This window comes from Miniopterus schreibersii (assembly GCF_964146895.1).
Source record: "Miniopterus schreibersii genome assembly, chromosome: 6".
In the NCBI taxonomy this organism is placed as follows: Eukaryota; Metazoa; Chordata; class Mammalia; order Chiroptera; family Miniopteridae; genus Miniopterus; species Miniopterus schreibersii.
In genome coordinates, this window is record NC_138107.1 from 91,000,684 (window position 1) to 91,025,748 (window position 25,065).

The following is a 25,065-nucleotide window of genomic DNA, read 5'->3' on the forward strand; positions in this document are numbered from 1 at the left end:
ACACAACAGTCTTAGAGTAACAGAACATGACCACAAGTATGATTATTGGAAGCATTGCACCGTATTTTTGTTGCTGTGCTTCCTGAGTTGTCAGAGGCTGATGAGACCAGGACCCAGTGCCTGCTGCACAGTGAGTGGGCTGCTCCCTCTCCCACAACACGGGCTGTCTGGTCAGACAGAGTCCGGCCATGCAGAGATCTCGGGTGGAGTGGATGGGTCGGCAGTGTGATGGATGTCCTCCGCAGGAGCAGTTACCGGGTGAGTGTTTGCTTATTTATGGTGATTTTAAATGTTTTGACATTTGTAGAGGCAACTGAGTTGTGTGATGTATTATTTTGTATTAATTATTTTTCAATATAGTTGCTATTTTTAAAAAGGCGACATCTCAGTTTATTATAGGAGATGCTTAGGATCACTCCCAGGCTGTTGGAGGGAGGGCTATTCCAGCTTGTGAGGGACACTTGCCACCTGCAGAGACTTGTAGATACAGAGGATAGACTGACAATGCTCTGAGGGGAGGGAGGTGGGGACCTGGGTGAAAAAGGTGAAGGGATTAAGCAAATCAAATAAACAAAAAACCTCTTAGATACAGACAACAGCATGGTACTGACCAGAGGAAAAGGGGGATGGGGGAGGTAGAAAAGGGTCTAGGATAAATGGTGGTGGAAGGAGACTTGACTTGGGGTGGTGAACACAATATAATATACAGATGATGTATTGTGGAATTGTACAGCTGATACCTATATGATTTTATTAACCAATGTTACTCCAATAAATACAAATTTAATGAAGTCACCTGCAGAGAATGGGGTGTGCCTTTCCCTCCAGCAGTATTAACCCCCTTATCAGATACATGATTTGCAAATATTTTTCCTATTCCACAAGTTGTCTTTTTTCCTTAAATATATCTTTATTGATCTCAGAGAGAGGAACGGAGAGAGAGAGAGAGATAGAAACATCAATGATGAGAGAGTCATTGATCAGCTGCCTCCTGCACGCCCCCGACTGGGGATCAAGCCCGCAACCCGGGCATGTGCCCTGACCGAGATTTGAACTTCGATCGCCTGGATCCTAAGTCAACGCTCAACCTCTGAGCCACGCCTGGCTGGGCCACAAGTTGTCTTCTCACTTGGTTGTCGGTTTTTTGTTTTTGTTTCGTGGGGTTTTGGGGGTTTTTTTGCTGTGCAGAAGCTTTTTAGTTTGATGTAGTCCCAATTTTTTATTTTGTTGCTTGTGCTTTAGGGGGTCATGTCCAAGAATTCATTACCAACAACCATTGCAAGGAGCTTTATTCCTGTTTTCTTCTAGGAGTTACATGGTTTCAGGTGTTACATTTAAGTCTTTTTTAAAATATATGTTTTTATTAAATTTCGAGAGAGAGGAAGAGAGAGAAACATCAGTCGGCAGCCTCCCACACACACCCCACCAGGGATCGAGCCTGCAACCTGGGCATGTGCCCTGACCCGGAATTGAACCAATGATCTTTCAGTGCATGGGACAATGCTCAACCAACTGAGCCACACTGGCCAGGGCACATTTAAGACTTTAATCCATTTTTAATTTTTGTGTGCAGTATAAGATGTGGGTCCAGTTTCAGTCTTTTATATGTGAATATCCAATTGTCCCAGCACCCTATTGAAAAGACTGCCTTTTCTCCATTGAGTATTCTTGGAGCCTTTGTCAAGTACTAGTTGGCCATATGTGTGTGGGTTTATTTCTGGGCTCTCAATTCTGTTCCATTGGTCTGTGTGTCTGTTTTCATGCCAGTATAATGCTATTTTGACGACTATTGCTTTATAGTGTAGCTTGAAATCTGGAAGTGTGATGCTTCCTCCTTTGTTGTTCTTTCTTAGGGTCTTTTGTGGGCTCATAAATTTGAGGAGTGTTTTTTCTCCTGTAAGAATTGCCATTAGTATTTTGATAGAGATTGCATTGAATCTACAGATGGCTTTGGCAGTAACGCTTTAACAATATTAATTCTCATCTATGAAGACAAAATACTTTTCCATTTATTTGTCTTCAATTTCTTTCCTCAGTGTCCTATAGTTTTCAGAGTAGAGTTCTTTAACTTCAGTTACATTTATTCCTAAGTATTTTTCTGTTTTTGATGCTATTATAAATGGGACCAGTTTATTTCCTTTTCAGAAAATTTGTTAGTTGCTATTTTTTTAACATGGGTCCCAAGTTGGTGCTGTGACATTTTACTTCTGGTGACTTGTACTAGTCTGTCTCCCTGTAGAAAGGCCCTGTGGACACTCGCCATCATTTCCAGAGCTTGGTGGGGATACACATCTAAAGGGCAGCTTGGCTGGTTACTACCAACGTGCCTGCAAGAATGTCCACATCTTCTGGTGATGTGTTCCAATAAACAGACCATAAGGATTTGCCTGAAAAGTCCTTAGCAGTCAGGATGCTGTTCTACTTTGGAAAACCTACTGTAACATATACTGACGATAACAATTATTTTAATTTGGGATGTGAGGCCCCACTAGTCCTATTTTCCATAAGCCACTGAGCTTCCTAGCAAGTGTGACTATTATTTACTTATTTTAACCTCTTTTAAAAATGTTTTTATTGATTTTTTTAATAGAGGGAGAGAGGGAGAGATAGAAACATGAATCTGCTGCCTCCTGCACACCCAGTACTGGGAATCGAACCAGTGACCTCTTGTTGCACAGGCGACACTTAATCCACTGAGCCACATGGGCCAGGCCATGAGGACTTTTAATGTGTGCTCTGGTAGCCATGGGCTATCACCAGTTATGGTTGATTCTCAGACTTAACACTACCCCCAGCTGCAAGACTAACACCATTCTCTCCCTCTTTCAAAGTTGTATTGAACAGATTCCCCCCATGGGAAGTCTGTACTGCAGTTTCCCATGAAAACTGCTTTATATGTACATCTTTATGAATTACACATACATATGCACATACACACACATGGACTAATAGGCCACTACTTTCCGATACAAATATAGTGAAATAGCCAAGAAGTCAGTGACATTAGCAAGTGATGTTACCTCCAAAAAGACTTAAGGTGGCAGTGCGTTTCCCGGTTAGCAGGGAGGTGTGTGAGAACACGACCATGTAGATTACAGTAACCGGGAAACAGTTCTCGGAATTTGCTGTCGGTCTGCAAGCACTGGTCACCAGCAGTCTCTCCAGCTTTGCCTTAGTGCTGAGTGGGCATCACTGGGGTAGAGAACTGGAAATTATCACAAGGTAATTGTAAACTGCTAGGTGCCGGCAGGAGCCTTAGAATGGTTAACAGCATAGATTTAGGAGCTACTTGTGTAAACAGATGCACCTGAAAGCTGATCTCCTGGGCTCAGTAATGGGACCATCCTGTGGCTGACCCAGGGACATTTTGACGGGGATTCCTGCACCCTTCCTCTGGCTTTCTGCTGTGTGCGTTGGTTTGAGATGTGAAGGGAAGACCAGTGCGCTCACCTGTCAGTCTCGTCTGTAAGCACCACCACTGACTGACCAAGGTTGAACTAGAGCTTTTTGTAGGTTGTCTGGCCACAAACCTTTTTCCTTACCTGTTAACTCTGCTGCTGCTTGAGAACAGTCGGGCACCCTTCATTGTGCTCACCTGCCTAGTGGGGTTGGTATTTTTCTCATGCTCTGGATTTCCATGTATACTAGAGCCTGTGCCAATCACCTGATTACCAGACAAGTCTTCTGGGGTTTTACCCAAATATTTTTCTTTTACTGTAAGTTTTAGGGGGGAAATCGATCTGAGTGATGTTTTGAATTAGGCATATAACCATTTTTATTGAAGAAATACATACAGGTAAAAAGATTATTTCACTTAGTCCACTATTTAACCAGTTCACACCTAGTATGTCATTCCAGATTTATTTCCATGCACATACACATGTACAAATATTTTAAAAAATATACACTCATACTAGGAATGCCATCTATAATGGTATCTTTGTGTCAGTTCAGATCTGTACCTCATTTGGTGCATACAGGTCTGTCATTAAAAGTGCACCACCTTCCACTGGACAGACACACCAGAAATGATGTAATTCTCTGTTGCTGGACATTTTTGTTTTGCTAATATTTGGAAATTGTAAATAATGCCTAAAATATCTTTGTGCCCCTCTCTGGTATGATTCTTTCCTTAGGATAAAGTACTAAAAACTGGAATGGCAAGGTCCAAGAGATCATGAGCATTTTTAAGGCTTTTCAGGGCCTTTTTCTTTTTTTTTCAAATAATAGTTTATTGATTTTGAGAGAGAGGGAAGGGAGAGAAACATCAATGATGACAGAGTCATTGATTGGCTGCCTCCTGCACACTCCCTACTGGGGATGGAGCCTGGAACCTGGGCATGTGCCCTGACCAGGAATCAAATTGGCAACTTCCTGGTACACTAGACACCCAACTGAGCCACGCTGGCCAGGGCTCGAGGTTGTCTTTAAGGTGTATCTGTTACATCTTGCTTCCAAACAAATTCCTCTGTGTAGCCAGTACCCAGGCTGCAGCTCTCAGCACAGGTGAAGACAGCCAGGATGCCCCAGTCAACACTCCTGCCCAATCTGTCAGCCTTTAGGTAGTTAAGCAGCTGAGGCATAACCTGAGGAGAGGACGACACAGTCAGAGATCTGCTTCAAGTGAGGAGCACTGTATGCTTTCAACAGACCTTCCCTGCCAGGGTGATTAGAGGGATCCTGAGCTTTCCGTGTCCACACTACACAGGATTATAAACATTATGCAATGAATGTCTTTGATAATGTAAAAATATCTTGCAGCTCTGTCCTCAGAACCCCTCTCTACTTCACTTGGTGCCTTCCTTTCCATTTGAGAAAAAAGTTCCCAAGTATAAGAGACTGGCCAATACATTTGGCTTGGCTGGTGACCTAATTAATTTTATTAATAATGTGCCACAAAACAGGACTGAAGCTTCTATCTGGGCAACTTTTACTTTTCGTCATGTGAACAGCAGATGCTGTTACTATGACTTTGAAGAAACACGAGTAGTAATAAATACAAAAAGGAAATCTACTGATGTCTTTGTGTAGAAGGGGATCCCAGGAGTCCGATGGAAAAGAGTGAAGATCTGCCTCCGATATGAAACTGCTTCACATACACCAGCAGCTCATCTCGGTGTTGGGATTAAGAACCAACCAGTGTTGGATGCAGTCCTCACAATCCTCTTTCCACCCTAAGGAACAGGTATTCCCTATCACCCTGTAAGGTCAGTGAATCCACAGGTAAAGAGGATTTCCACCCAACCCCAAATGATTTTGATGCTAACAATGCTTTTGAAAAATATTTATCTTAATGATTACATCCATTTCTTTTCCTAATAACTCCACAAACCAAGACTAAACAGAGTAAGCTCTAAAACAGTCCTCTTACAAAGTAGAGAGTCAGACCCTGATTAATTGGACAAAGCATAGTATTTAAAATTACAAAGGTAACAACAAAGGCACTGAAAATAATGCAGTAACTACACTGGGAGGTTGGGATGGTCCAGATGGTAAAAGTGAACACTGTAAACCCTCACTGTAGTAGAAGTCAACAGATGTCTGAAAACTAGTTAAATGACAAATACCAGAAAAATCATGTTATTTAGAGAAGGAAATAACTTCCAGATAAAGCAGTAAGGGACACTTTTAAGCCCTTTCTTGGGGCAGAAAAGTTCTGATATTCACGATGCAGAGGGCAACTTCTTCAATACCACACAGACCCTGTGCATATGTTACTTTGACAAAGTTTTATAATGTTTAAAAACATAAAGCAGGGGAATTCCATAGTAAAACAGTCCCTATTTAAGGTCATACCTGGAATTCAAATATTCTCTTGGCACCACAGGGACAGTCTGGAATATCCTCCTCTTGGGGGATGTTTTCACCAGAGATCCAAATGGGGGCAAGCCCTCTGCCATACCTGAGAATCTAAAAACAATTAGGATCATTTTCCAATCACCCACATCTCACCTAAGAGTTCCATTTGCTCCTACACTTGATGGAACTTTCTGAAAGGAGTTTACTGCCACATCCCCACACCCCCGCCCCTGGCACATTCTCAAAGTTATGTCTTCTCAGTGTTATCAAAGCAATTATTTCAGCTTCTCTAACTCAGGGTATCAAAATTACATTTCTTAGATAACATGGTTAGAACCTGAATCTTGTGAATATTTTGTGAAGGGAATAACAAAACTCCTATTTCCCCATTCTGAATCCAAAATGCAACTTTCTGTGCTTACCTTCACACAGGTCTAAGGAACCTTAAACATTTTTTTAAAATGTTTTTATTGACTTCAGAGAGAGGAAGCGAGAGAAACATCAAGCCTTAAATATTTTAAAAGGGACAAATACCAGGTGAAACATGGTGTTTAGGTAAATACTACATATAGAAGTAAGTTTCATAATATATAACTGAGTGGTTTTCCTATGTTTTGTTAAAGGCATACACAGTGCTAAAAACCACCCTGTCAGTGTGTCAGACCTAGACTGGCTCTTCCTGTGAGCCCCTGGATATTGATTTGATCCAGTGACCCTTTTATGGAAATTTGGCCGAGTTTTCTCTTGTGACTGCCGTTCAAATTCACAATGAGGAGTGAAGAGGAAGAGCAGAGATGAGCAAGGGAAATGTGCTGAGCAATCACCCTATTTTTTTCACACTGTGGTTGTGATTACATCAGAAGCTCATGATGTAGCTCCAGGATTCGTTTTACAAAACTAGTGTCTTTGTGTTAACATGACATTTTGGTTTTACAAGCCAAAGTCCAGCAGAAAATGGGGGGAAATTTCTTTCTGTTATCATTGCCTGAACTCCATGTATCACAGGCAGCATATCATTCATCCCCATTCATCGTATATGATAACCAGCCTAACTTGTTCTTCCAATAAGTGTTAGGAAATTTTTTTTAAAAATATTTTTATTGACTTCACAGAGAGGAAAGGAGAGGGAGGGGGAGGGAGAGAGAGGGAGGGAGAGAGAGAGAGAGAGAGAGAGAGAAACATCAATGATGAGAGAGTCATTGATCGGCCGCAGCCCGCAACCCAGGCATGTGCCCTGACCGGGAATCGAACCCCGATCACCTGAATCCTAGGTCAACGCTCAACCGCTGAGCCACGCCCGGCCGGGTGCCAATAACTGTTAGAAAGATCAGCACTGCAAAGATCCCTTTCCTGTGTGAAGGGCTGCTGTAATGAGACAGCTTCTAGGAATGACAGCCCTAAAATAACCCCTGAAAGGAACAAGAGGGAGCTATGTAGTTCTACTTTACCTGTTCTGGTTCCAGGGCTATTTTAGTTTTAAACTCCTGGAAAATTCTGTCTTCCCTGGATTCATGTTTTGCCATGGAATCCAATTCTTCCTCGGGTGCTTCACCTGAAAAAACATCAACCACCATTATGGCAACAGGAATAATCCCCGTGACTTGACAATTCACACTGGCCGAGGGCAGCCAGTTTCAAACAACCAAGTGCTGAATGAATCAGACCATGAAGGGCAGATGTTCCCAAGGGCTTTCCCTATTTAAATTCATTCAGGTTGGTTCTGTAAGACCATCTGAATTCCCAGGTACTCCAGGAAGCACTATTCACTATACAGGCTCCTAGTGAGCACTTTCTTCATTAAAGCTTCACATTTAAAAGAACAGACCCAAGTCCTGGGCTCAGGATGGCTGTACCCAGCACAAGACAGGGCACACAACAAATGTGAGCCCTTCTTTTTAAAAAAATGTTTTTATTGATTTTAGAGAGAAGAAGGGAGGGGGACAGAGAAACATCGATGATGAAAGAGAAACCCCCTTGATTGGCTGCTTCCTGCACACCCTCTATTAGGGATCAAGCCTGCAACCTGGTCATGTGACCTAACTGGGAATCGAACCAGGAACCTCTTGGTTCATGGGTCCATGCTCAATCACTGAGCCACAGAGGCTAGGCTGTGAGCCCTTTTTATCACTAGTGCCCTAAAGCCACCTGGACTCTTACTTTAGGTCTCCTCATGCCTCACATTTCTCTTCCCAGCTGGTCCGCTTGCTTAGCCATCATGTTCACGTGGGACCTGCCAGCTTGTTCTTCTGCGCTCTCAGCTCTTGGGACCCCGGCTACTTCTACCACAGATGTCGCCAACAGGAGTTAAGTCTTTGTGACAAGTATCAATGTATATTTCTGATGTCCTTTGATGAACTATAGACCAGTAAGCCAAAATTCTAATCTAAAATCTAATTCGGTGGTGTTGCTTAAGAGCTCAAGTTCTAGTTGGTGAGACGTGAGCTCAAACTCCAGTTGTAAAAATAACTTGGGTCAGTTACGTGACAAACACGTTACACCCAGAACCTCAAAGTACTCACAGCAAAATGGGGTAGTGTCGCTAATTTGTTGATTTTCATGAGATCATGCACAAAAGCCCTTGATGCAAAGTAAGTATTGAATAAATGCTGCTGCCAATCAGCCTCTTATGTATTTGATCAGCAGAGGCTTTGGAGTAGATCAGCTCTAGAGAACCAACCAAATTGCATTATGTAAAACTGATCAGATGAAAGAGAAACTCACTTTGAAAGGGCCCTGCTGGCCCTGGCTGGGTAGATCAGTTGGTTAGAGCATCATCCCTGATATGGCAAGGCTGCAGGTTCGATCCCAATCAGGGCACATACAAGAATCAACCAATAAATGCATAAATAAGTGGAACAACAAATCTTTGTTTTCTCTCTCTCTCCCTTCCTCTCTCTAAAATATAAAAAAGAAATTCCAGGCACTCACGTGCACCATCCTAATCTGAGGAACAGACCTTGATGCAGATGAACTTACTGTTTTCCAGCATCCTGTGCAGCCTACCCAGTGACCACCTGGATTCTTCCTCTGGTGCATCTTTATGGAACCAGAATGTGCCTGACATTTGTCAAGGTGGGAGGTACAGGAAGGATATTGTGAAATAAGGCAGTATTTGGAAAGTCTATACTGCAGCCCCCAAAGTGAGTTGACATTTCGTATCAGTACCTCTCTTCTTGACATATTCAACCCTTTGTTTCAAGCATTATGTACAATCACTTAATGAATAAAGCTCTGAAACTGACTCCTTACCCATGCTCCCTATAATCTCTGGTTCATCTTCTTTTTCAGAAACTTCAGGTGTAATCTCATCTTCTGTTTCTATGACAATTTCAAATTCTGGAAAAAGGAAGTTGTGATCTGGAACAGTATTGTCCAAATTATCTGAAACAAAAAAGGTAACTCACACCATTAGTAATAACTTGGTTTTGAAAATGGTCTAATAGTGTCCTATTTCTTTTTTATTTTTTTTTTAAAAAAATATATCTTTATTGATTTTGGAGAGAGGAAAGGAGAGGGAGAGAGAGAGAGAGAGAGAGAAACCTCAATGATGAGAGAGTCATTGATCGGCTGCAGCCCGCAACCCAGGCATGTGCCCTGACCGGGAATCGAACCCCGATCTCCTGGATCCTAGGTTGATGGTCAAGCGCTGAGCCACGCCCGGCCAGGCCCTATTTCCTTTTTAAATCCTCACCCAAGGACACTTTCCCCATTACTTTTCAGAGAGAGGAAGGGGGAGAGGGAGAAAGAGAAACAAAAAGAGGCAGAGAGAGAGACAGATACAGAGAGACAGGTGCCCTGCAACTGAGGCACATGCCCTTGACCGGAATTGAACTTGAGACCCTTCAGTCCAAGGGCCGATGCTCTAACCACAGATCCAAACTGGCTAGGGCAGTGTCCTATTTCTAAAGGATACTCCATATAGTAACAGTTTCCCCTAGGAAATTAATATATATAGCTCCAGCATTTTAGGTTGTAGGTCACAAGTTAAGTGCCTCTACTATGAGACATAACTAAGTGGGCAAGATCTCACAGCTCTTTTTTTCAGACACTTTTTAAAAATTGATTTTGAAAGAGAGAGGAAGGGAGGGGGGAGGGAAGGTGGGAGAAAGAAGGGGAGGCATCCATAGGCTGCCTCCTGGACCTCCCTACTGGGGATCAAGCCAGAAGCCAGCCACTTGAGACACAAGCCAGGGCTCATAGCTCCTCTTTCATAAAGGTGTTGCTACCTAATGCCTGAAAAGTATTATAGCTTTTCTACTTTTAACTTTTCTCCACAAAATAAAAAAACCTGGGTTGACAGATGCTATGAAACTGAGCTGAAATTAAAAAATAAGATGGACTCACCCGACTGTCTACACGCCTGCTTGTGCCCCGATCTCCAGTCCACAGTCTGGTGCTCCTTGCTGCAGTAATGCGCCCGGTGACAGCCGGAGCACGTCTTGGGGCCTAAACAGCCGCAAACCCTGCAGAGATGAGCCCCGGACTTGAGCTGGAGGCACACGGACTCCCCCGCTGGGGGAGGATCCTCAGAAGGCGGCTCATGTGAGTAAAAGTCATTTTTCCTGGGTAGCTGATTTCTAAAAACTAAGAAAAATGAGAAGAAACACTGTATTTTAAATGAAACTATGTCAAGTGAGATATTTTAGTTTCCATTCCATACAGGACTGAAAAGACACCTGTTAAAAGACAAGGCAGTCTTTGCTTTCAGTGAACTTATTTTCTGAAAGGAGAGGAAAGCGGAAGAACAGGAGTCTTTAAGCCTGGAGAGCAGTTTGGGACCCACGACCGAGCCCGCCCAGCCTGCTCTTTAATCGAGGTAGTCGCCGGAGCAGCAGGCGGCGGAAAGGCCGGGAAGCTGCCGGACACCGACTTCGTCCGACCACGAGCGCGCACCGAGCGCCGACCCGGTGAGAAGGTCGGGGGGACGCGGACCCGAGGGAAGCCGCCCCCGGGCGCCCCGCCGCTCACCACGCAGGCCCGCGCAGCAGGGCGGCGCGCGGCAGCAGAAGAGGAACAGGCCGCGGTGGAAGGCGTCGGCGCGGCCGGGCAGGGGCGCGTACAGCTGCAGCACGAAGGCCAGCGGGCGCCCGCACAGCGCGCAGGCCAGCTCCGCGGGCCCGGGCAGCCCGGCCTCGCCCAGCCACGCCGGCCGCCCGCCCACCTTGCTGGGGAACTGCTCGCTGCGCAGCCGCCAGGCCGGCGCCGCCTCTACGAAGCCCAGCTCGGCCGCCCCGGCGCGCACGGCCGCCATGGTGCAGGAGCGCGGGCCCGGCGCCGCCCTGCCCCGCCTGGCCGGAAGGCGGAAGGTGGGAGGCGGGCCCCGGAAGGCGCGTCGGGCAGCCGACCAGAAGCGATTGGACAGCACAGCGAGGGCGTGGCGGGCTTCCGGTCTCGCGCCTGGGAGCGGGAAGCGCTGCTGCCGCGGGTTCCGCGCTTCCGCCACCGTGGGCCGGGCCGGAGCCGGGCCGGAGAGGCCGGAGTTCTCTGGAGCGGAGGTGCTGCCGAGCGCCAGGAACGGGCTGAGGGGACGGAAGAGCGCGGTTAGGCCGGTGAGAGAGGAGGCGTCAGGTCGAGGGGGGAAGGGTTCGGGGCCCAGGGTTAAAGGGTTGGGGCTTAGGCTGGGGCCGGGCTTTCGCGTTGGGGTGCAGTGTGCGGCTTCCGGCTCAGGGCTTAGTGGTCAGGGCTGCCCTTGTTGGGGTTATGGTTAGGGTCGGGGCTGGGTTTGCGGCTGGGGTAGGGTCCTCAGGCCACGCCGGGCCTCTCCCCGGCGCCTTGCTCTGGGCTGCCCGTGGAGCGCGACGTTGGTGGGGAAACCCAGAATTCCCTCTGCAGCTCGAGTCCCTCCTGCCTTCTGGGCTTGTTCCCACTGGGGACGGTGGCAGTCAGGAACTCCGTCCCTGGTCGCGGAGCAGAGCAGCCGTGGTGTCTCCCTGTTCTTCCCGCCCACCCCCAGCAGCAATGCAGCCAGACCCCAAGCGGTGGCCGTGCTCTCCACAGGGCCCACGTGCATGAGTGCTTCCTAGGTGTGTGCCCTCTTGGCGCTGAGGCCAGCAGGTGAGGACTGGGCCTTACCCATGTCTACAGAATGCCTTCTGGTAGATTTCCAAAAGATGCAGAGAGCCCTGCTATTAAGTTGTGGGTTGTCTGACACTCGGGCTAGAGACTGGACCCTCTGCTCCCATCATTGGCCTGGGTTCAGCACATCCCATGGGAGCGGAGGGTGCTCCACAGCTGTGCCCATCAGGCACCTACAGCGAAGGGGAGTTCCTGGGCACCTTGGCTTGTGAACGAGCCATGGGCTACTTCATCAGCCCACAGCTTGTCCAGTGCACTCTCCCTGTCATGTTCGCTCAAGGCATGTTTTGTTCACCTAGTCACTTGGGTGCCCACCTCTTGCCCAGTCCTGGGACTAGCTGCTGCCATGTCACTGGATTGGACACTGAGCCTAGAAAGTAACCAAGCCAACAGAAGCATTGGGGGGCCTTGAGGAACTGAGGGGAGGTCCTGGAAGGTGGGCATTTGCCCAAAGGTGCTATTCATTCAACAATTTCAGTAGGTTGACACCGGGCAGGACCTGGCTTAGTCAACCTGGGGTGGGGGTGGTGACAGAGAAGCACACGAAAAATGGTGGTGATCGCGCAGTGACCATCTGGTGTTGGGTTCCTGCACAATGTAAAGCTGAGGGCTCTTGCTAAGCATGCAGTCCCCAGAATAAACACTCCCAGTTACCTTGGGGACTTTCTGTGCCCCGTGAACACTGTTGCTGGCTTCCACTGAGAGACCAGAGGGACTGGGTCATGTTCTGTGATCCAGCCCAGTGAGCATTCCAGGTGACAGCACCAGCACATTTAGCTTGAACGTTGGCCCGGATCTCAAGTGGAGTAATGCTTGTTTGTGCGTGCCACAAAGATTGTTTTAAACCCGGTGTTTGTGTTTGCTGAGGAGATAGGAGTTTTATATAAATAAAGATTCTTTATCTCCTTTTTTTTTTTTCATTTATTAAACAAACATACTGTCAGGTATCCTTCTGAGCACTTTCTCTTTAGTAATTCATTGACTCCTCCCATCCAGAGGAACCGTGGCCCAAGAAGGTAAGTAGCTTGCTGCCTCTGCTTGGGTTACCCTGAGACAGGGATTCACATGCAATTAGCTGACTTAGAGGAGATCCAAGGGCTGTTATCACACAGTGCCAGCATGGGTAACTGCCAGTTAACCCTGCTCGAGCTTTGAAAGCCATGCACAGTGACCTACCCCCTAACTCAATATTTACCACTAACTATACTAATTCCAATAAAAACTAGAATGGCTATGAAAAACATGTCTCTCAAACTGCTACTAAGGCACAAAAAATTTAGTTCTAAAACTTACTATTTTCCTGGCCTCTGAAATTTTAAGTAGTAATTGTAGTTTACAGCATTATATTGTTACAACCTTAGTCCCAGTTAAAACACAATCAAACATAAAATTAGAGCTTCCGATTACACAACTAGCGGGAATCTAATAACAGCACCTGAATGTTTCCAATGGGAAATGAACCATAATAAATTAAAATCCATCTCATAATTGAATTGTAAGCACTAAAAAAATGTTATGCCTTTAAACTATAAATATTATACTAAATACAAAATATAAATGCAGCAGGCAACAAAACTGGAATCATAATAACTTATAAATTAAAAATAACCCATAATGTTTTTCTTAATAAAGGCCCATGAGACCTGACTGCGTACCAGTTACCTGTCTTTCCCTTGACTTCCTGCCAAGGTTATGGTCTTGGCTTATCCGCAATGGTTGTGGAGATATAATGTGTAACTATTTTCTTGGATTTCACAGGCTTTTTGCTTTTTGAATAGCTTCTGTTGGTGCACTGAAGTTTTTAATGTCAGAGAAATATCGTTTATATATTTTTCTTTGGAAGAGGTTGCTCAGATTCCCCAACACTAGCCTTCTGCATCTCGTGTCTACTGTGCATTGTCGTAGCGTCATTTCACTGTGTTTGATTTACTGTAATGATATTTCCCCCCCATTTAAGTTAGATTAGAATTTTAGAGGATCAGGCTGAGGATAAGAGTTAAGGTTAGGGTTGAAATTGGGGTCAGGAGGTTGTGGACGAGATGGGATGGGTTGAGGGTTCAGATTGATTTCTGAGGTCAAAGAGCAAAGGGCAAAGTTCGAGGGCTCAGTGCCAGAGGTTAAGGGTCAAAGGGTTATAGCTCAAAGACCATGGGGTCTAAGGTCATTGGTCAAGGGTCTCAGGTCAAAAGTTCAAAGGTTGAAGGATATAAACTAGAGGTCAAAGTTTGGAAGTCAGAGGGTCATGGGTCATAGGTCGTGGGCCAAGGGTCATGGGACAGAGATCAAAGGTCAAATATTGGAATAACAGGTCAAAGGTCAAGTGTCAGCAAAAGCAAGGGGTTGGGGTTAGGGTTTTAGGATTATGGCTAGGGATTAGGGCCATAGGTGACAGTTCTAAGGCTAGAGGTTTGAAGCGAAGGGTCATATGTGAATAGTCGCATAAAAGGTTAAGGGTCAGGGTTCAAAAGTCAGAGTTTGTCGGTCGAGGGTCAGAGGACTTCAAGGGTACAAGGTCATAGGCTAAAGGTCAAGGACAAGCTTCTGGTATTGTAGGTTAAGGGTCAGAGGGTATGGGTTGGGTTCAAAGGTCGATAGCTAAAGGGTTCTAGGTTGTGAGTCAGGGGCCATATGTCAAGGGCTAAGGGTCAGAGGCCATGGGGTCAGGGGTCAAAGGTTAAGTGCCAGAGTTCAAGGGTTAGAGGTCAAAGGTCAGGGCTGGGCACTATCACAAGAGGCAGCTACTACCTGACAGTTTCCTAACCAGGTACTATCACCAGAGGCAGCCAGTTTTGTGAACAACAGCACTATCGGGAGAGGCGGCACTACCGGGAGAGATGGGCAGTTTTGTGAGCAATGGAACTATCGGGAGAGGCAGCCACTATAGTGAGAAGCAGGCAGTATCGCGAGAGACGGCCATTATTGCAAGAGGCAGGAACTATAGCAAGAGGCAGGCAGTATCGCAAGAGGCAGCCACTGTCACGAGAGGCAGGAACCATCGAGAGAGGCAGGCAGTATTGTGCGAGGCAGGAACTATCGCGAGAGGCGGCCACTCGCAAGAGGCAGGAACCATTGCGAGAGGCAGGAACTATCGCGAGAGGTGGCTATTATCGCGAGAGGCAGGAACCATCGCGAGAGGCAGGAACCATCGCGAGAAGCGGCCATTATCGCGAGAGACAAGAGTCAACACGGGAGGCAGGCAGTATCGTAAGAGGCAGGAAATATCACGAGAGGCGGCCACTGTCACGAGAGGCAGGAACCATCACGAGAGGCAGGAACCATCGCGAGATGCAGGAACTATCGTGAGAAGCGGCCACTGTCACGAGAGGCAGGAACCATCGCGAGAGGCAGGAACTATCCCGAGAGGCGGCCACTATCGCGAGAGGCAGGAACCATCGCGAGAGGCAGGAACTATCGTGAGAAGTGGCCACTATCGCGAGAGGCAGGAACCATTGCGAGAGGCAGGAACCATCGCGAGAAGCGGCCATTATCGCGAGAGACAAGAGTCAACACGGGAGGCAGGCAGTATCGTAAGAGGCAGGAAATATCACGAGAGGCGGCCACTGTCGCGAGAGGCAGGAACCATTGCGAGATGCAGGAACTATCGTGAGAAGCGGCCACTGTCACGAGAGGCAGGAACCATCGCGAGAGGCAGGAACTATCCCGAGAGGCGGCCACTATCGCGAGAGGCAGGAACCATCGCGAGAGGCAGGAACTATCGTGAGAAGTGGCCACTATCGCGAGAGGCAGGAACCATCGCGAGAAGCGGCCATTATCGCGAGAGGCAGGAAATATCGTGAGAGACAGGCAGTATCGCCAGAGGTAGGAACTATCGCGAGAGGCGGCTGCAATCACAAGAAGTGGCTATTATCGCGAGAGACAGGAGTCATCACGGGAGGCAGGCAGTATCATGAGAGGCAGGAAATATCGGGAGAGGCAGGAACCATCGCGAGAGGCAGGAACTATCGCGAGAGGCAGGAACCATTGCGAGAGGCAGCCATTATCTCGAGAGGTGGTCACTGTTGCGAGAGGCGGGAACCATCGCGAGAGGCAGGAACTATCGTGAGAGGCGGCCACTATCGCGAGAGGTGGCTATTATCGTGAGAGGCAGGAACCATCGCGAGAAGCGGCCCTTATCGCGAGAGGCAGGCAGCATCGCCAGAGGTAGGAACTATCGCGAGAGGCAGGAACCATCGTGAGAGGCAGGAACTATCGTGAGAGGCAGGCAGTGTCGCCAGAGGCAGGAACTATCGTGAGAGGCAGGAAATATCGTGAGAGGCGGCCACTGTCGCGAGAGGCAGGAACTATCGCGAGAGGCAGGAACCATCGCGAGAAGCAGCCATTATCGCGAGAGGCAGGAACTATCGTGAGAGGCAGGAAATATCGTGAGAGGCGGCCACTGTCGCGAGAGGCAGGAACTATCGCGAGAGGCAGGAACTATCACGAGAGGCAGGAACCATCGCGAGAAGCAGCCATTATCGCGAGAGGCAGGAAATATCGTGAGAGGCAGGCAGTGTCGCCAGAGGTAGGAACTATCGCGAGAGGCAGGAAATATCGTGAGAGGCGGCCACTGTCGCGAGAGGCAGGAACTATCGCGAGAGGCAGGAACTATCACGAGAGGCAGGAACTATCGCGAGAAGCAGCCATTATCGCGAGAGGCAGGAAATATCGTGAGAGGCAGGCAGTGTCGCCAGAGGTAGAAACTATCGCGAGAGGTGGCCATTATCGTGAGAGGCAGCCACTATCGCGAGAGGCAGGAAATATCGTGAGAGGCAGGCAGTATCGCCAGAGGTGGAAACTATCGCGAGAGGTGGCCATTATCGCGAGAGGCGGCCACAATCATGAGAAGTGGCTGTTATTGGGAGAGGCAGGCAGTGTCGCCAGAGGCAGGAACCATCGCGAGAGGCGGCCACTATCGCGAGAGGTGGCTATTATCGTGAGAGGCAGGAGCCATCACGAGAGGCAGGAAGTATCGCGAGACACAGGCACAAAATGTGGGACTTCCTAAAATCTGAAGGAGTTGGAAACAGAATCGTAGGCATCTAATCCAACTAGTAGAGGCCAAGGAGGCCCCTGCCCAGCCCACTCCTGACAGGTGGGCACCATCGGTATCCTTTCATTTACCAACCGTAATCCCTCTGAGCCACAGGCTCTTCACCTGCAGTAAGATTTACCTCCTTAGGCCATAGTTTGGGTGAAGTGAGGGAATTCATGCAAAAGCACCTAGCACAGTGCTTGGCATGCAGTCGTTGCTCAGAACATAGGCTATTGTTGAAGGAAACTATAAAATAACCTATGTTCTAACCACTTCTGTAGTCCTTATTGATACTAAAATAAATAAAAATAAAAACACATGTGCATGTTAGCAGAACTTAAACAGTATGAAAAGGTGCAAAATGAAAATAAAGCCTCTTCTGCACTCTCCTGGTTCTCCTCCTGACCGGAAGCACGTGTGTCCTTTTGTTGTTTAAATTTTTTGACCTTCTATTTTGGGTACAAACAAAAATTTTGCATAACATCTTGCATGCATTCATTTTTTTAAAATATTTTCTTATGATATCAGGTTTAATGTAATATAGTTGGATTAAACTATACCTTCCTAAAAGGTGTGGGTCAGTCAGTGTTTGGCACAGAAGATGCATTTGTAAATGGGCTCCTCTCTTCAGGTAACTTTTCCTTAATTTCTAATGTGTAAGCTTGGATGTTCATATTACATTTCTAAATCAAGGTATATTCTGATTTAGTTGTATTATTTTCCAACATTAGCATTGGAAATAATGGTATTGATTTGCTTAGTTTTAATGGTTAATGATCAATAGCAGGATCATTACAGATTGGTTTGGGGGGAACGGTGCTAGTACTTAATGTATAAAGGATCCATACTAGGAAGTAGTTTACTGTATTGAAATACATTACTTAGTCTGTAGTGGAAATGAATTTGGTAGGGAGCTGTCATAACCCTTCTGTTGTATCTCGAAGGTTATTGTTCAGTTCCAGCCTTCGTCAGTGCCAGATGAATGGGGGACCACACAAGATGGACAGACAAGGCCCAGGGTTGTAAAGTGTGGAATTGATGATAACCTTGATGAAATTCCCCACGGTGAGTAAAATTTGTTTAGGACCAGTGCCACTTCTAGACTTCTCTATTTTAGCATCATTCTTTAGAATGATGACAAAAAGAAACAGTGATTAGGGTTACCTGCCATAACAAGTTGGCAAAGATTGTTGAGTGTGTACTTTAGCCCATTCAGTATCCTTAGTCTAAGTGCCCACAGCACTCACCAGGCACTGTGACAACCAAAAATACCCCCACTCAATTTTCAATGCTTTCAATTGAGAACCACAGATTTAGGTAAAAATTTTTTATTTTTTTATTTTTAGGTAACATTTATGCTAAGACACAGGCTAATAACATCTGAATTTTGGCGCAAGTCATCATGTTTCAGGACACATGGTTTAATAAAACTGATCCTGCAAGCAGCATTTATCCATGTTGGGCCCTGGTATGAGGGTGTTTTCTTTCTCTGGATGTTGTTGAACTTTGCTGTGGCCATTCTCAAATCAGGGAAGATCTTAATTCCATTAAGCTCCTTGCTTACTTCCTGATACTTTATTGTCCTTTCCACTGACAGTTTTTGTCAGGTATCCCGCTTTCCAATAAATTGGAAGAAAAATGAAACAGTAGGCTTTCTTCTTTAAAAATAAAAATATTTTCATAAGCCTTATTTTATATGATACCTCTTCAGAAATTCCCCAAATTCATAGTACTGTTAAAGGCATAAATAGCAGCTTTTTTGCTAATCTTGATTTATTTAGGATAACTCATTCTACAAAATCAACTCATATTTGTGGGACTTTTTTACTCAGTATATGTTCAGGACTCAAAATATAAACTGAAAAAAATTCATAAATTGAAGGTGGCTACTGACATGCTTTTTTCTTTCTAAACAGGAATATTAAAATCACTTTACCAAGTATTGGTCGGTTTTGTCACTTTACCAACTAAACCTTGCTAGATATTCTGTTTTACAATAGCCCCACCTACTGTCAGAAGATTGTGGAAAAGGTGGTAACGGAGATAAACCGTCTGCACGCACTCTTTCTGAGTCGGAACCCAGACTTCAAAGGAGGAGTCTCTGTAGCTGGTCACAATTTATGTAAAACTGTCAAATATTCACGTTTTAAATAAAATACTTGTTGAGTCATCACTGCTTTCAGGGTGGATGACATTGGTACAAGATCGGAACGACAGGTTTACGTTTTACGAAGCGTAGTGGTAAGTGGGTGCTTTGAACTCAGAGCTGCTTCTGCTATTCACCTTCATGTCACCTGCGGATGCTTCGTATTTAATTTATTATGCTGCTCAGTAAGACAGGGATGCTGATGATCAGGTCCTAATTAGCACCTGACATGTGTGCCTTCTGCCTAGGGACTTTGAGAAAAAGTAGGAGAATGTATTTAGTGTTATAAAGAGCACTGAGAACATTATAAAGCAAATGCTTCTGTTTTTTAGATTCTTTAACATTGTTTTACATCCTATCTAATCACAAAGATTTGACTTTATCAAAGTCTCCAGGGCCTTTTGATGTTGCTAATGGAGCTGTGAAGCAGCTGCATTTGCAGGGGAAGCAGGTATGGCCCAGTTAACAGTTAGACTTGGAGTTGGAGCTGAACAGTTTCCCAAAATCTGAACTGTTTCTGTATATCAAAATACACTGAAGTTTACAGGTGTAATGGAACCATATAGCTCGTTGTTATTGTAAGAAATGGGAGCATGTGTGATTTATTGATTTATATGCTTTTTCAAAATATTTAAAAATTGGGATGACAAACTACCAAAAATTAAGACTCTGTGACTGTGCTCAGGAATCACGGAGCAGAGGTTCCAGCCACGGAGCAGGGCTGGATGGTGGGCGCAGGTGACATTGGAGATGAAATGTTTAACTGGATTGACCTTTCCCCCCAGAATGTTGTCATGTGTAACTAGATGATTTTGCTAAAAGAGCTTCAGAACAAAGCTCACAATGATATTTTATGTTTGTATGTCATAGTCCCCTCTCTACGGAGCAAGCTGCTTTCCTAATATTTAGGACAGTTAATTGTATGAGCTGAAGCAGAGAGTAGACAGGACTATGAGGCAGCCTTACTTTCGTTATGAAATGTATATGAGATAAGGAAAATTTACGTAGGCCGATTCTGACACAATCATTTCAGCATTTTGGTTCATTTCCTTCCAGTCTTTTTTCTTTATGAACAGGATTAAAAGCAAATCTAGCTCTAGACATACTGTGTACACAATCTTATGTCACCTCATTCCTTGTTATAATTATACAACATATGTATTATGATTTCCCCCATGTTATTATTTTTATGTCTTTATTGATTTCAGAGAGAGAAAGGGAGAAGGAGAGAGAGAAACATCAATAATAAGAGGCATTGACCTACTGCCTCCTGCACGCCCCCTGCTGGGGATCAATAATCCTGCAACCGAGGTATGTGCCCTGACTGGGAATCAAACCGCGATCTCCTGGATCCTAGGTTGATGCTCAACTGCTGAGCCACCCCAGCTAGGCTTCTTGTATTATTTTTATGACCATTTTAAATGGTGCCAACATTTGGTTGGTGTAATGACTTATCTTATTATTCACGTAAATTGGACAGTTAGATTGTTCTTTTGCTTTTAGAATTATTTCCTTGGGAGAAATGCCGAGAATTGCCACATGGCCCTGTTTCCCTGGCTATGACTGATCAGACTAGGCCTTTAAGCTCTGGCCAAGGGCCAGTATCTCCAACAAGGGTCCAGCCTGAGCTCCTGATGCTCCCGGGTCCACAGGTGGCTTTTGCTATGTGCGAGTGCCCTAAAATTGTGTGAAAAATTTTCTGGTTCCCTTCCTGTAGTTTTCTGGTAAGAGTATCCCTACTTTTATCACATTCATAGAGGAGGTGGGGCTTGACCCCACCTGGTAAGAACCAGGTTTTAGGGAAACGAGATATAGAGATGCACCTGATGCACTTTATGACCATGTGTACATGAGCACAACACCCTGTGCAGCACACAACCACGCACACTGGGCACTTTGAGTGGGGGCCTTTGTTAGTGGCAGCGAGTAGGAGTGTGGCTTGGAGATAAAAGGGGGAAAAAGAACCAGTGTATAAGCCAGCGGTGGCCCTTCAAGTGACCTGGCTCAAGAACTTTGGCCACTAAGACACTCCATATTGGAAGGTGACAAGCTGAAAAATTTAGTCCTTCAGGGAAGTTTGTAACGTGAGATGTGGAGAGTGGCACAGATGGAGGCAGCTGTGGGATGAGAGCTGAGCATGGAGGAGCCCTGGGGAGGGAGCAGCTGCCTGCTCTGCAGAGGTGACAAGCTGTGTGGCTGTCAGAGCTGTCCTCAGGCCTCTGCGGGGACTTGAGCTGATGCAGAGGAGAAGCTGCCTCATCGTGCCTCCTTCATGGTCTTGCTGCAGACCTGGTGCTCGAGAGAGACTCTGAGGACTCATGTTACAGGTTATTCTGAGACAGCAGCCATGCAAGTGATGCCCAGGTGGTTAGAGGACCGTTGGTGTAGGAAGGTCCTGGGGTACAGACTCAGCATGCGTCTGCGTCCCTGAGCCTGGCTGCTTCTCTAGGTTGGGAAAACCACAGGGCCGGTGTCCTGTTTAGGCTCTCTGTGCTCATGCAGCTAGTTAGGATGTGTCAGGCTGAGTGACAGCAGATATAATAGCCCTTCTTTCCGGCTCCCCCAAGCAGCACATCAGTTCCCTGTTGACAGGTCTAGAGAATTCATCCAATGCTGGGCAATGTTGTAAATGAGTTCCAGGTCGAAACAAAGACCATTTCTCTGTGGAGGGGCCAGGTGTGCAGCTGGGGCCCGTGCTGGCAGTCATCTGTTTGGGAAGAGGGGAGACACATTTTGCTGACATAAATTAACATCAGAATGAGAAAGTATTTGTTTCCAGGCTCTTGCCTGCAGGGCCCCCTGAGACGCACACTCCGTCGACGGGCCTGTTAGGAGCTGTTCTCAGCTCCCTGGGTGAGTCCATGTCCCACAACACTCACGAGTCTACTTTTTGGTTTTAAGTTGAGTAGTTGGATCCTATGACACGTTCTTTCTCAAGAGCGGAAACATCACAATGGACTTCAAGTCAGTCAACGGTGGTCAGAAAATGCCGTCTTGTCGAGGTGTCGAAGGACTTCATGGTGAGACCCGACCTCCCACCCAGGAGAAGGGTGATGTGGGGTGACTTATGGCCTCTGGGGTTCAGCAGACTGGCACTGAATGAAGCTGTAAAAGCACAGGCGTTGGCACTCATACAGGGTCAGGACACATCGGTCATTATTCATTTGCCAGCGTCAACACTGTCCTGCACATGGTGGGTGTTTCGACAGGTTCTCTTTCCTTCTCTTGAATCTCCAACACTGACTTTGCATTCACTCCTTGGCAGTGGGCAACGTCAGTATGATGGGATAGTTAACTGTGGAAGCATTTTTGGTGCAACTTGAATCACTTGGATGATTGTTGACACTTTCTGAATTTAATAAGGAAATCTTAATGTCTAGAGAACGATGTGCCAGCAGCTTCATTTCTGTAGTGGTAAGGATGTAAGGGTTAAGGTTAGGGTTAGGGTTAGGAGTTGGGGGTTAAGGATTAGGGGCAAGGGGTAGGGGGTAGGGGTGAGGGGGTAGGAGTTGGGGTAGAAGTTAGGGGAAGGGTTAGGAGTTAGGGTATCGGGTTAAGATATAGGGTATGGGTTTAGAGGTTAGGGGAAAAGGGTTAGTATAGGGTTAGGATTAGCATTAAGGTTTTAGGGTTAGGGATTGGGTTAGGACTTTAGGGTTAAGTTGAGGGGAAGGGTTAGGGTTAGGTTTTGGGTTAGAGCTAGGGTAAGGGTTAGGGCTATGGTTAAAGTTCGGGTTGGGGTTAAGGTTAGGGCTAATGCTAGGTATAGGGTTAAGAGTAGGGCTAGGATTAGGGATAGTTTTACATTTAGGATTAGGGATAGGGTCAGCGTATAGGGTCAGGGGTCGGTTTGGGGAAAGGGTTTGGGTCAGGGTTTAGGGTTGGGGTAAGGGTGAGGGTTTTAGGGTTAAGATTAGGGTTTTAGGGTTAGAGTTTTAGGGTTAGGGTTTAGGGTTGGGGTTGAGGTTGGGGTTAGGGATAGGACTAGTGTTACATTTAGGGTTAGGGTCAGGGCTAGGATTAGAGTTAGGGGTAGTGTTAGGTGTAGGGCTAGGGTTAGGTTTCGCTTAGGATCAGGGCTAGGTTTAGGGCTAGGGTTAGGGTTAGGGTTATGTCTAGGGTTATGTTTAGGGTTAGTGTTATGGTTAGTGATATGGTTAGGTTTAGGATTAGGGATAGGGTTAGGGTTAGGGCTAACAGGTTTAGGGATAGGGTTAGGGTTTTGCTTAGAATTAGGGCTAACTTTAGGGTTGGTTAGGGCTAGGGCTAAGTTTACGGTTAGGGCTACTGTTTCCCTTAGGGTTAGGGTTAGGGATCAGGTTAGGTTGTTGCTTAAGTTTAGGTCTAAGGTTAGGGCTATGGGTAAGGTTAAGATTAGGGCTAGTGTTTAGGCCAGGGTTAGGGTTAGTGTTAGGGTGAAATTTGTGCTACGTTTTGTTAGGGTTCTGTGTCGGGGTCAGTTAGCAGCTGAAGCTTGCCGTAACAGCTGCCTATTTGGATTTGTTTCTATATATTAGGTAGGCCTGCTAGGACAAGCTGTCCTTTTGGAGGGTCTGTAGTGCAGGCCAATGCCAGATGCTGTTTGTGAGTGGCCTTGAGCACCCTGTTTGGAGCTATCAACAACCCACAGCTTGAGGTCCCCTCTGTCAGGGCTGAGTGTGATTCGACAGGATCAAGATGCACACCTAAGTCTGCTTTTGCAAGGCCTGGGTCCAGAAGCAGATCAGGCAAAGACTCAAAGCACTCTGAGGTCTGCCTCTGCCTGCAGGCTGATAAACCTGATTCTCTTAATGAGCCTCATGCTGTAGAAACTCCAGGGGGGTAGGGCTAGAGGTTTTCTTGCAGGGTGGGGCAATTGCTTCCTCCTCAGGCAAAAGCTGTTTGGAAGGTAAGTGTCTGCCTCTGCAGTCTGGAGAATGGCTCAGCACAGGAATCCAGAGGGGTGCCTTCAGCCTAGATTCTCCTCACACAGCTACGGTTCACTCTGCCCTCCCTCTGCTGGAGCCCAAGGTGAGTGGCTACACAGGAAACTTTGTGTGTTTGCTCTTTAAGGGGGCGCAACTTTGTGTGTTTGCTCTTTAAGGGGGCGCCTGCATTTCCAAGCGTCTTTCCCTGGCAGATAGAAATGCGGCTGCTTTTCAGGGCCAGATGTTATGTGCGCCCCTGTCTCAGGTCTGGTGCTCTGGGCTGGGGAGCCCCACCAGGGGTTAAAGCCCCAGAGTCCTCAGTGGGAACTCCCCACAGCTGAGATCTCTCTCCGGACCTTCAGCTGCTGTCTGTGGGAGCCCATCCAGCCCTCTGGTGCCTCCGCATTTCCTACATGTCTCTATACGATCACCCCTTTTCCTCCTTGGTTATGGGGGTGCTGTCCAGCTTGTCTTCAGTTGCAGTTGGTTATTCAGGATGGTTTTCCTGTAGTTTAGTTGTCATTCCAGTTTGTTCCTGGGAGAGTGGCAGGGTAGCCTCCACTCAGTCCACCACCATCTTCAGTCCTCCCAGGTTACCCTTCTCATGTCTTTTGTCAAAATAAAATGTGCACATGAAACAAAATAGGACAGTGAGGAAAGAGCAAAAATGAAAGGAAGCCGCTGCCAGCCCTCCCCACTGCAGTGCCCCTGAGGACCTCCTAGGTCCTGCCCCTGCAGCAGAGGGTGGAGGTTCTGAGACCCGCCTCCCCCCACTCTCACCCCACAGTAGAAATATCATTATCTTGGTTTATTTCCTAGGGGTCATTGTTGTCATCAATCCCTTTAAAGAATGTGCACCACGATAGGTGTCTCTGTATTGTCCTCCAGTACAATAGCATCGTGAGACCTCCCACCTCCTCAGGAAGGTGCCTGGGCTATGACTGCGGCCCATGCCCCACATTTCTGAGACTTCTGTGGTTGCAGACATGCTTTCTTGGGTTTTCTGTCTTCCTTCTTCCATCACCTGCTTTTCTTCACATCCTTTAGTCTTTCTAGTGCTTGAAGTGTCCCCAGTGAAGACTTGCTGCTTGCAGCCCTCCTCCCTG

At 46.6% G+C, this 25,065-nt stretch overlaps 2 protein-coding genes across 12 annotated transcripts; one reads left to right on the forward strand and one right to left on the reverse strand.

Annotated features, from left to right (window-relative positions):
- Positions 1-3,746: 3,746 nt before the first annotated feature.
- On the reverse strand, positions 3,747-11,093 carry PDCD2 (programmed cell death 2). Of its 3 annotated transcripts, none has more exons than XR_013999108.1 (6): positions 10,768-11,093; positions 10,144-10,383; positions 9,049-9,180; positions 7,248-7,351; positions 5,797-5,902; positions 3,747-4,586 (listed from the first exon to the last, which is right to left on the reverse strand). XR_013999108.1 is itself a non-coding variant. In XM_081141614.1 (6 exons), exons 1-6 carry the CDS (start codon positions 11,048-11,050, stop codon positions 4,428-4,430), a joined length of 1,032 nt encoding a protein of 343 aa, XP_080997740.1. In that variant the 5' UTR covers positions 11,051-11,092; the 3' UTR covers positions 3,747-4,427. The 3 variants fall into 3 exon arrangements, 2 of the variants coding, with proteins under 2 accessions (XP_080997740.1, XP_080997741.1); XM_081141614.1 differs by having other exon boundaries at positions 5,797-5,910; positions 10,768-11,092; XM_081141615.1 differs by having other exon boundaries at positions 3,755-4,586; positions 5,797-5,910; positions 9,049-9,135; positions 10,768-11,092.
- Positions 11,094-11,162: 69 nt separating this feature from the next.
- LOC308559222 (uncharacterized protein) lies at positions 11,163-19,076 on the forward strand. 9 transcript variants are annotated; one of them, XR_013999110.1, is made up of 6 exons: positions 11,184-11,348; positions 11,632-11,853; positions 12,819-12,890; positions 17,851-17,971; positions 18,253-18,374; positions 18,823-19,076. XR_013999110.1 is itself a non-coding variant. In XM_081141628.1 (2 exons), the coding sequence occupies exon 1, from the start codon at positions 14,709-14,711 to the stop codon at positions 15,669-15,671; it is 963 nt and encodes a 320-aa protein (XP_080997754.1). In that variant the 5' UTR covers positions 14,157-14,708; the 3' UTR covers positions 15,672-16,099; positions 16,135-19,076. The 9 variants fall into 9 exon arrangements, 1 of the variants encoding a protein (XP_080997754.1); XR_013999111.1 differs by lacking the exon at positions 18,253-18,374; XR_013999112.1 differs by lacking the exon at positions 12,819-12,890 and having other exon boundaries at positions 18,253-19,076.
- The last annotated feature ends 5,989 nt before the right edge of the window (positions 19,077-25,065 follow it).

What these genes read in the sequence shown, in the direction of transcription:
- PDCD2 (XM_081141614.1), bottom strand. Translation starts at nt 11,050, where the DNA reads ATGGCGGCCGTGCGCGCCGGGGCGGCCGAGCTGGGCTTCGTAGAGGCG. An exon ending in CTGCTGCGCGGGCCTGCGTG is followed by an intron (nt 10,384 to 10,767) that starts GTGAGCGGCGGG and finishes CATTTTTCTTAG; the next exon opens with TTTTTAGAAATCAGCTACCC. An exon ending in GCAGGCGTGTAGACAGTCGG is followed by an intron (nt 9,181 to 10,143) that starts GTGAGTCCATCT and finishes TTTTTGTTTCAG; the next exon opens with ATAATTTGGACAATACTGTT.
- LOC308559222 (XM_081141628.1), top strand. Translation starts at nt 14,709, where the DNA reads ATGGGCAGTTTTGTGAGCAATGGAACTATCGGGAGAGGCAGCCACTAT.